General features: G+C 37.9%; 1 protein-coding gene and 1 non-coding gene across 22 annotated transcripts in view; both read right to left on the reverse strand.

Annotated features, from left to right (window-relative positions):
• Nucleotides 1–11,023, reverse strand: part of UCHL5 (ubiquitin C-terminal hydrolase L5) — a 56,881-nt gene that overhangs the window by 44,452 nt on the left and 1,406 nt on the right. For all 21 annotated transcript variants that reach the window (XR_004434221.1, XR_004434219.1, XR_004434217.1 and 18 more), the window contains 2 exons: nucleotides 3,935–3,998; nucleotides 1,306–1,411 (listed from right to left, as the gene is read on the reverse strand). Coding sequence is in view for 16 of the 21 variants with exons in the window: in XM_033199036.1 (XP_033054927.1) it covers nucleotides 1,306–1,411; nucleotides 3,935–3,998 (170 nt within the window). In the remaining 5 variants the exon portion in view is untranslated. The remainder of the gene's footprint in view (nucleotides 1–1,305; nucleotides 1,412–3,934; nucleotides 3,999–11,023) is intronic.
• LOC117077115 lies at nucleotides 9,603–9,737 on the reverse strand. The gene has a single exon (XR_004434691.1). It is a non-coding gene; the product is annotated as a small nucleolar RNA U109 (small nucleolar RNA).

The raw sequence follows: 11,023 nt of genomic DNA on the forward strand, positions 1-11,023 counted from the left end.
TTACAAAATCATACAGGAATAAAAGATCCATTTGAAGGGGTCCAAAGGATTTGACCATAACAAAGTACAAATTTAACATTACAACTAACCTTTGAGAAAGCAATACTTTTAAAGTTTTGACATATTGTCAAAGAATATCATATTTACCTGAAAAATACAATATTTCTCCTTTTCCAACTACACATATGTGTGAGACAGAACTTTTTTCATTGATTTCAACCAAAAGCAAAACAAAACAAAAACATTGCAACAGATTGAATGAAGAAGCATGTAGGATCCATCTGTGCTATTAAGGCAGACATTTAAAAGATTTGCAAAAATGTAAAACAATGCAATCTACTAGCTAACTTTTTTGGCTAACTATAGTTATTTTTCATTAAAAAATGTGATTATGTTAACATATAACAAGTTTATTATTGTTACTTTCAAATCTATTCATAATTCTTATTTTCTTTTTTTTTTTTTTTTTGAGACAGGGTCAAGATCTATTGCCCAGGCTGGAGTGTAGTGATGTGAACATAGCTGACTCAGCCTCTATATCCTGGGCTCATGCAGTCCTCCCACCTCAGCCTCCCAAGTAGCTGGGACCACAGGCATGCCACCACCATGCCCAGCTAATTTATTTTTTTGTTTTCATTTTACAGAGATGGGTCTCTTCATGTTTCCCAGGCTGGTGTCAAATTCCTGGGCTTGGCTGGGCACAGTGGCACACGTCTGTAATCCTAGCACTTTGGGAGGCCAAGGCGGGTGGATCACCTGAGAGATCAGGAGTTTGAGACCAGCCTGGCCAACATGGTGAAACCCCGTCTCTCCAAAAACACAAAATAGCCTGGTGTGGTGGCGTGTGCCTGTAATCCTAGCTTCTTGGGAGGCTGAGGCAGGAGGACTGCTTGAACCTGGGAGGTGGAGGTTGCAGCGAGCCTTGCACCATTGCACTTGAGCATGGGCGACAGAGCAAGACTCCATCTCAGAAACAGAAAAAACAAATTCCTGGGCTCAAGGGATCCTCCTGCCTTGGCCTCCCAAAGTGCTGGGATTACAGTTATAAGCCACTATTCCTGGCCTAAATATTAATAAAATGTTTCGGTTTTAATGTCTAATATGGCAAATATTGATAGATAATCCTAGAAACAAAAGCTCTTTTGGGATGTCAATAATTTTTAAGAGTGTAAGTGGAGATGTCAATAATTTTTAAGAGTGTAAGAGTTTGAAGACTACTATACTAGTAGCAAATAGTAGTAAACTAGAGTCTTGTTTATAAAAAGGGTTGCTCTTGAGACTTTTCAGAGTATCCAAGGACCATACCTGCTTAGCAAAAAATATCGTGTCAAGTCGGGAGTCCTGAACCACAGAGCCTGCTGGTTCTTCTCCTGGCTGCCACTTGAAAAGAAAAATTAACCCATGAACTGGCCTACAAAACAAAATACAAATTAGTGACAAACCCTGCTCCTTTCATAATACATTGTTAATCTATAAAATGTTGTCAGTTATTTAACAAATATAATGCAAATGAAGTAAATATGGGAAATTTTAAAAGATCACTATTGCCATTCATAGTCACTAGACTGTTGCCTTAGAAGACGCTAATACAACTTAAAATTATATCAGTTAAAATAAAATCATAGTGAAAGGTTTACTCTCAAATCTGTAGACTATTCATTTCTACCCAATATCACCTCAATTAAAAAAATAAGAATATAGTAAAACCAGAAGCTGGTTGAACTCCAAAATATATAAAGTTCATGTAACATGTTTATAGATAAATGGCTGATAGCATATATTCTCTATATTAAATATAGGAAGTAACCTTCATATATTATTCATGAAAAATCCTCATATTGCAGTATGAATTGATGCTACCATCTCATACATAATGAAATCATCCACTTTCCTAAAGAAACTGTTTTTGAGCACAAAACATTAAATCACTACTTTGAAATTCCTTCTAGTCTATCTATCACAACTGCCTCCCACCCCACAAAAAAACTTTTCCTGTCCTCAGGGCTGGGTGTTTTGTCTCAAGCCTGTAATTCCAGCACTTTGGGAGGCTAAGGCGGGCAGATTACTTGAGGCCAGGAGTTTGAGACCAGCCTGGACAACATAGTGAAACCACATCTCTACTAAAAAAAAAAAAAACAAAACCAAGCAAAGAAATTAGCCAGGCCTGGCAAAGCGTGCCTGTAATCCCAGATACTTGGGAGGCTGAGGCAGAAAAATCACTTGAACCCGGGAGGCAGAGGTTGCAGTGAGCTGAGATCACACCACTGCACTCCAACATAGGTGACACAGTGAGACAGTTTAAAACAAACAAACAAACAAAAACCAAAACTTCCTCCTTTTTATTTGATTCAATTTTATTTTAGACACGGGTTCTCACTATGTTGCCTGGGCTGGACTTGAGCCCAGGGCTCAAGTGATCTCCCCGCCTCAACCTCCTGGGTAGCTACAACTACAAGCATATGCCACCATGTGGGGCTCCTATCTTTTTAAAGACAGTTCAAATGATGCATTTTTAATTAACCTTCCCTGATGTTAGCCACAAATGATCTCATTTCATCTAAAGTGACTGCTCTTTTTACGGGGAGGAGAAAGGTAGGAAGAAGAAAACTACCTATCTCCTTCTATTAACAACAGTTGGCATATCCCTAAGTTCCTATTTTCGCTTTTCTTTTTTTTTTTTTTTTTGAGATGGAGTCTTGCTCTGTCGCCCGGGCTGGAGTGCAGTGGCCGGATCTCAGCTCACTGCAAGCTCCGCCTCCCGGTTCACGCCATTCTCCTGCCTCAGCCTCCCGAGTAGCTGGGACTACAGGCGCCCGCCACCTCGCCCGGCTAGTTTTTTGTATTTTTTAGTAGAGACGGGGTTTCACAGTGTTAGCCAGGATGGTCTCGATCTCCTGACCTCGTGATCCGCCCGTCTCGGCCTCCCAAAGTGCTGGGATTACAGGCTTGAGCCACCGCACCCGGCCCCTATTTTCCCTTTTAAAAGATTATTCCTGGCCGGGCGCGGTGGCTCAAGCCTGTAATCCCAGCACTTTGGGAGGCCGAGACGGGTGGATCACGAGGTCAGGAGATCGAGACCATCCTGGCTAACACGGTGAAACCCCGTCTCTACTAAAAATACAAAAAAAAAACTAGCCGGGCGAGGTGGCAGGCGCCTGTAGTCCCAGCTACTCGGGAGGCTGAGGCAGGAGAATGGCGTAAACCCGGGAGGCGGAGCTTGCAGTGAGCTGAGATCCGGCCACTGCACTCCAGTCCGGGCGACAAAGCGAGACTCCGCCTCAAAAAAAAAAAAAAAAAAAAAAAGATTATTCCTTGACCCTATTCCGAGACTCCAAGTCTCCCAGCAGTGAAAATTCCTCTAGCCCTCTATTTGCAGACAAAGGGTCAATGTTTGAGGGCATGGTGGTCAGGGGTAAGGAGAAGTTAAGAGAGGTGATTCTGGTCAGAAAGATGGGGGAAGGATAAAAGCTGTTTCTGGCATCAACATTTGGAACTTTAAATATAACTTTCCCAAGAGGCAATGTGATAGTGTGTAGGCAAGTTCTGGATTATTATAAATATACATTATGTACTAAATATGCTTTAGTACACTGACCTATTGTTCTTGCTTTTTATGTTAAATGTGTTCCATGTTCTAACACTATTGATATATGACGGAATTTTGTTAAAAAAAAAAAAAAATCAGCCAACCAGTACTTTGTGGATATGGAACTACAGAGACTTAGGTTTGACTCCCTTGCAAGTTACCTATCAGCCTCAGGTTCTTGGTTATAAAAAGAGAATAATAATATCTATCTCACAGGATTGAACAGACTTAAAGGACATAACTTATTAAACCTAGAGTAATTCAAGTAAAATAAACAAACAAATCTGAATATCCTTTAAGTTTGCTAAAGAATATACATATTATTAACACAACTAAAATTATACTTACTTTAATTTTTCAAAATTCTCAGGCTCTAAACTCCATATTTCTTCTACTTGGGCTCCTCGGCAACCTGAAATAATAAATTATTCTCTTCAGTAAACAGAATAATTCATTTTTTCCTTCAACATGAAATAAAATATTAACTAAAGGAAATGCAAGACATGACAAAACAAAATGGTAAAACCAATAAAGCTCACAGCCAAATCTCATTACTTCCTTTAATATATCCCAATTATTTATAGTGGGAGTATATTTATAATTTAAAAAATTTCAAGAGTTTATTTTCATTGAATTACCACTCTATGACGGTTCCTTCTCTCTCTCTCAATCTCTGGCTCCTCTATCCACTCTTTTCACTCAACTGTTCCATTTCTCCAGCTCTGTCTTTAGCCCTGTATTATTATTATTTTTTTCTTACTGTGTATTTTTTTTTCTGGGAAAGTAAATACCACTTAAGAGTAACTGTCAAATATTTCAAATACATCTTTAGTTCTGATCCTTATCCTGAATTCCAACTGTATATTTTCAACTACTTCAGAGTCACGTCTCCTCCTCCCCTCCCAAATGTCTTTCTAGGACAGCAGTTCTCAACTAGGGTGATTTTGCTCCCCAGGGAACATTTGGCAATGATAGGCCTTTTTTTTTTTTTTAAATTGTCATTATTTTCACTGGTGTGGGGGGTAGGGGACATGCTACTAGCATCTATTTGGTAGAGGCCAGGGATGCTGATAGATATCCTGCATTGCACAGGACAACCCCTGACAACAAAGGAATACCTGGCCCAAAATATCAACAGTGCCAAGGTTCAGAATCTGCTCTAGCATATGGTAGTAATAGTGTAGTGGTTAAGAGTTTGGCCTCCAAACTGCCAGAGTTTGAATCCTGGCTCCTACATTTACTAGGAATATAGCCATTTAACCTCTCCATTCCTCACCCTCATAGAGTTGTTTGGAGGAATTAATGAGATAATGTAGAAGATAAATTTAATTCAGTGCCCAGCACACTTTAACGGTCCACTAACTATTAGCCAGTATTATTATCACAATACAAAAAACAACCATATTTACCAAAGTTTTTTACGTCCTCTACATAAAGTGCTTTAAATGTCTTTTCTCTAATCTCTGCAAGGTAAGAATTTAATGCAAGAGGCTTTGGATATAAATCAGTTTGTCTATATTCATTCACTATAGCTAGTGTGTGCCAGAAAACTAACTAAAACCCACATCAGGTTTCAAAGTCTGGGTGCTTTCTAATTTTTCAGATTATTTTCAAGTGAAAGCTAGAGAAGCCTTTAGACTCCTGCAAAAAACAGTGATTACAAAAGAAAAAAAAAGTTGGGTAAACTAACAATGTTACTGGGCATTCATGCCATTCTGTGCCTCAGTTTGCTCTATTCAGCAAATATCTATGAAGTGCCCATTCTGGTATTAAAGATATATGTATAAAGAGAGTTACTACATGGTTTGTGGTAGAGGAGAACCAGAAAAAAATCTGAATATCTAGCAACAGATTAAGAATAATAGACATTCACACATATCAAATTAGATAAAAACCTTATAAATGTAAACCTATGTTTCTATCAGTGTCAAGAAGGGCATGGAAGGATGTTAATGTAACTGTTAACACTGGTTACTTCTATTGGAAATAAAAAAACAGGCCAAACATTAAACCATTCTACATCATACCACAACAAAAAAAAAGTACACTGAATAAAAGTGCCTCAAAGCCTTCTGCACAGGTAGAATTTCAAGTAGCGACACTGCTTAAATAATCTCACATTAAACACAAACACATCTCTTCATGTAAGGAAAACATAATACTCAATTTAGCATCTATCTCCTTATATAAATTAAATATCTAATACAGCATGGTATAATGGAAAGAGAAATAAGCGATGATTCCAGAGACCTACATTCTGATCCCAGAACTGTTGTAAAGGTCTTAACCTTGAGAAAGAACACGATTTCTTTGAGCCTCAACTTTTGCCATGTATACATAAAACAAGGATATTTACCTGCTTCATCCAAGCCACAAAATTCTTGTGAGGTATATGAGATTATCAAACAGTAAACACCAAGAATCACTTAATACAGACTCCCCAATAATATATATTAAATAAAAAGTTGAGGAGGGGGGAAGGTTTTAAAACGGTATTTACCAAATATTTTTTGTGTGCCAAGCATGCTACCAGGCCCTGGCAAGGACAGAAATTAATATTGTCACAATACTTAAAAAGTCACAATCTGGTAGGAGACAAGCACATACAATGCAAAAACTGTATAGTATGCATAAATTACATATGAAGCATACATAGAACATGTTCTGGAAGTTCGGAGGTAAGAGAGATCATTACTACCTGTACTGGTTACAAAAAAAAAAAAAAAAAAAAAAAAGGTCATGGATAAATGAACTAGGTCTTTTAAAAAATGATCATATGATTTGTCATCTAAACCAGAACACTGCTCCAAAGCGAAAGGGGATGCTAATGTTAAAATGCTTTGAAATATTTATTTATTAACTAACACATCTGCATTATATCGATGGGTCTATAAAATCGTTCAATTCAGAAACAAATTTCAAAAATAACTGTCTTAAAAATCAACCTGGAGCCCCAAGGAAAACGCTCGTGGAGTTCTCCCAAACTGTTGTCAATATGTTACATTTAACTGACTGCTAGGTATGCTATCTTCCAACAGACAATTTTGACAATTTGTCATTCCCCTAACTCTACCGATAAATCTATCAGAAGCAGCAAGAATGGCCCCAGCTTCTGCACCTCTGCAAAAAAACACTCCTATATGTCTTCCACAATCCCACTCTCAGTCATTCCATGGTACAGATAAACTCCATTTGGCTGATGATGTGACCAAATAGGAAAAACTGGATTGACAGCACTCAGGTAGTCTCTCCTTAAACAAAGACTATACCCAATTATTTTAACTAAAGTGGGAGCCCTAAATTGCAGGCACTGTTACCTTGTACCCCTAAACTTAGCTGGTACCATTTTAGGGGCTGTAACAATTGTAAGCAACACTTGCTTCCAGGGGCACCATGTGCACCCCAAGACTTCCTGTGTGAAAGCCAGGCATTATCTCTCTCCTCAAAACAAGGTGAAATGCACCTTAGGAGCAGTCATAATAGACCTTCATGTTAAGGAAACACCATGTTGGACCCAAAAGTCATTCAAATCTGCCCTAACTCACGGGTCAGAGTTGTTATAGATGACGGAATTACTCTTCCTCCTTGCATGACAAGGTGGAGTCTGCAAAATCACTTACATATCTTGCTGTCCCGGGATTAAAGCTTTGAGCCAAGAGGAAATGTCAATACAAAAATCCAAGAAAGTCATCTGGTTTTTTACTGTAAACATTATAAAGACACAAATTAAACAGAGTTGGCACCAACCCTGTTGGTCAGGTCATACTGAGCTGAATGGCTGAGGGAATGGCTATTCAGTGTAGAAAGAAGGCTGGATATTGTTGGAAGAATCGTCTTCCAATGAGTTTCTCCTGTTTCTGCACATCTTCTGCCAGGAATTAGCAGTTTTGCTCTGGACCATCTTTTCAAGGATGTTCATACAGTAAACAGAGTTGGAAGACAGAGATAGCACCTTTTTTTGAGGCAGAGGGAAGGCTGATTTGCTGTTCAGGATAATAAAGATAATATGTCCCTAAAGGCAAAAGTTGAGCAGGTTTGCTAGCAGCTTCCTTGTAAGATTAGTTCTCTATCTCAAGAGTTCCTCAGCTGTAATACAGCCTCACTACTTATGCAGCATCCACCAGAGCCCACCTCCATCCTCATGGACTCGGAGGAAATGGGAACCAATGTGAAAATGAATCTCCTGCTGCCTATTATGCTATGAGTAATACAACCCTTATCTTTAAACCAAAAGTTGTCTGCTAGCATCTATGAAACTGGCAAGCCAACTTATTTGCTGGCAAGCAGGATAAAATCTAACACTTCATAATTCTTAATAGATGTTAGATTTTGTCAAATGCCTTTTCCATCTATTGACATAATCATATTTTTGATTTTTTTGGCTTATTAATATGTGCATTACATTGATTTTTAAATGTTAAACCAATCCTAAATTCCTGGTAAATTCCTGGGGTAAATCCCACTTAGTCATGTATTGTCCACTGAATGAATTATTAAATTCAATTTCGTAAAATGGTTTAAAATTTGTACATTTAAATTAATGATGGATATAGGTCTGTAATTTTCTTTTCTAGTAATATCTTTGTCTGGTTTGGTGTCAGGATAATGCTGGTCCTCAGAAAATGAATTGGGAAGCATTCCTTCCTCTCCAATTAGTTTGGAAGAGTTTGTGTAGAATTGGTGTTATTGATATTATTAAATATTTGATAGAATTTACCAGTGAATCCACCTTGGCTAGAATTTCTTTGTGGGAAAATTTTAAACTACAATTTCCATTTCTTTAATAAATACAGGGCATATACTGGTTATCTATTTCTTAAGTGAACATTGGCAATTTGTGTCTTTAAAGGAATTTGTACATTTCATCTAAATTGTCAAATTTATTGGCATAAAATTGTTCATAATATTATTTTTAGTATCTGTAGCATCTGTAATGATGTCACCTCTCTCATTCCTACACTGAAATACAGGAACATTTCTTTTTTCTGCTCAGTCTGGTTACAGTGATTCTATTGATCTTCCCCAAAAAACAGCTCTTAGTTTCATGTATTTTCTCCATTTTTTCCCTCTTTTCTGTTCCACTAATTTCAACTGCGATCTTTATTATTTCCTTACTTTATCATCTGCTTACTTTAGGTTTAGTGTGCTCTCGTCTTCTACTTTCTTATAATAAAATGAAAGCTGGGATCATTGGTTTGTTGTAAGAAAAATGAATCCAGTCCCCATCACTCTATCTTGACTGTAACCAAATGTTTATAGCTTCTGTTTTTATTAACAGACCATCACAGTTTGTTTTGGCACACATTTGTTATTATGTATGGACCATACCAATTAAAAGTACAGTTCTGCTCCACCAGTTTCTTAATTTAAAGATACTATATTCCACCAAACTCTGTATTTACATACTTACTGCATCTACAATTCATTTCCCTTTCAATGATGGAACTTTTGAAATGAATTTATGACAGCATTCACAATACAGATATTTCACTTTTGAAAGAATCAACAGCCAAAAGCTTTTTTAAATGTATAAATTGAGTGAAAAAAATGAAAATGATGGAAATAATTGGAATAAATTGATTTTCTCTTTGAAGCATCCGATGGTGACATAAAACTACCATCATTTAACTTTTTGCAGGTTCTTCTGCTAATGAAGCCAATTAATAGCTACTGCTTTTTCATATGTGCATGTACAGAAGATGATTTTATATATCATTCTTTCGTGCATGATCTCCAATTTTTCTGCACATATGAAATTGAAGGAGTAAACAAACTTACCTAGTACAACATTTCTGAAAGTTAACTTTAACATATTGTTAAGGTTTTGAGGGTGAAATATATTGCTAAATCTGCAGACATGTCAAACTCAGTGTCTGTCCAAATCTGAATCCATTTTCTTGTCCATCAAGCCTGCTTTTCACTTGTAATTGCGTTTCACCAGCCTAGAAACCAGGGAGTTATTTTTGCCTCTTTTTTCCCCAACGTCTAGTAAGCAGTCCTTTTGATTTTTTTTCTCTCATGTAGGAGTAATATACTACCACTCAACCTCTACTGTAAGGTTGGCAGCCCTGAGAACTCCTTTTTTAATTTAGCATGTTATGGATGTATTTCTGCTCCCAAAGGAATGAAGAGCAGACATTTCCACATGCAACTACTGATTTAAATATAGCAAACTTATTGAATCTAACTCCTCCTTCCTAACCCACTAGTTTAGACAGTCATCTCGGACTCCAACCATTTTAAGAGATGTCTAGCTTCCCTCACTTTATTCCAACCTGCCCTGCACACTTACAAGCACAATAAACCTTAATTATGAATGTCATTTCAGCATTAAAATATATTTGATAGGTAAATCCCCAGTCACTACAGGGTAATTCAAACTATACAACATGAGATACAATCTGGCCTCGGTTTATCTTTTCAGTTTCAGATCCAAATAAATATTCCTCCAGTCTGTTACATTATGTTCTAGTCACTTTGCTAGCTGTTCGCTAAGCATATACTTTAACATCACGACTGTTTATGTTTATCCTTCTGCCTGTGCTCCTCCACGACCTGTGTACTTATAACATTTTGTATATACTCTAATATAGCAATTAACACACCATATTATAGTCTATCAATTCTTCAAAACAGCAGTTATAGTTTATTCACATGGAAATTATCCAATCCTTGGCTGGGAGCAGAGGCTGACGCCTGTAATCCCAGCACTTTGGGAGGCCGAGTTGGGTGGATCACGAGGTCAGGAGCTCGAGACCAGCGTGGCCAGCATGGTGAAACCCTGTCTCTACTAAAAATAGAAAAAAATTACCCGGCCTGGTGGCGCGTGCCTGTAATCCCAGCTACTCGGGAGGCTGAGGTAGAAAAATCGCTTGACCCCGAGAGATGGAGTTTGCAGTGAGCCAAGATCGCGCCACTGCACTCCAGCCTGGGCGACAGAGTGAGATTCTGTCTCAAAAAAAAAAAAAAGAAAAGAAAAGAAAATTTCCCAATCCTTACTACTGTGCCTGAGATACAGATGAACAACATATGCTTGATAAATGACATTCCAAATATTAAGCTATGTACAATAGGCAATATCTACATCAGCGTTTGCTATCCCGCGTGAAAGTTTTAACATCGTAGAATCAGTAATACTTGGGAAATGTAACAGATAAAAACGTACTGTCCAAAGAAGAGACTAAGAAGATAAATAGGGAAGGATAAAAAGTCAAATGTGCTGATTATTTAGGACGGAAGGCATTAAACACAGCCAGAGAGAAACTGTGAGGAAAGCATGTGGCCTCTAGTCTAGAACACTAGCTCAAGAAAACTCACTTCACCGGAAGCCAGAAATGAGCAGAGAGCGGAACCAGTGAAGTGGCCTTTCAGGCCCACGCAGTCGGCGTGTGTGGATGTCCCGAAGAGCTATTCACACATTCAGGGCGTTCTGCTTTG

This window comes from Trachypithecus francoisi, unplaced genomic scaffold, assembly GCF_009764315.1.
Source record: "Trachypithecus francoisi isolate TF-2019V2 unplaced genomic scaffold, Tfra_2.0 Lachesis_group5, whole genome shotgun sequence".
Lineage (NCBI taxonomy): Eukaryota > Metazoa > Chordata > Mammalia > Primates > Cercopithecidae > Trachypithecus > Trachypithecus francoisi.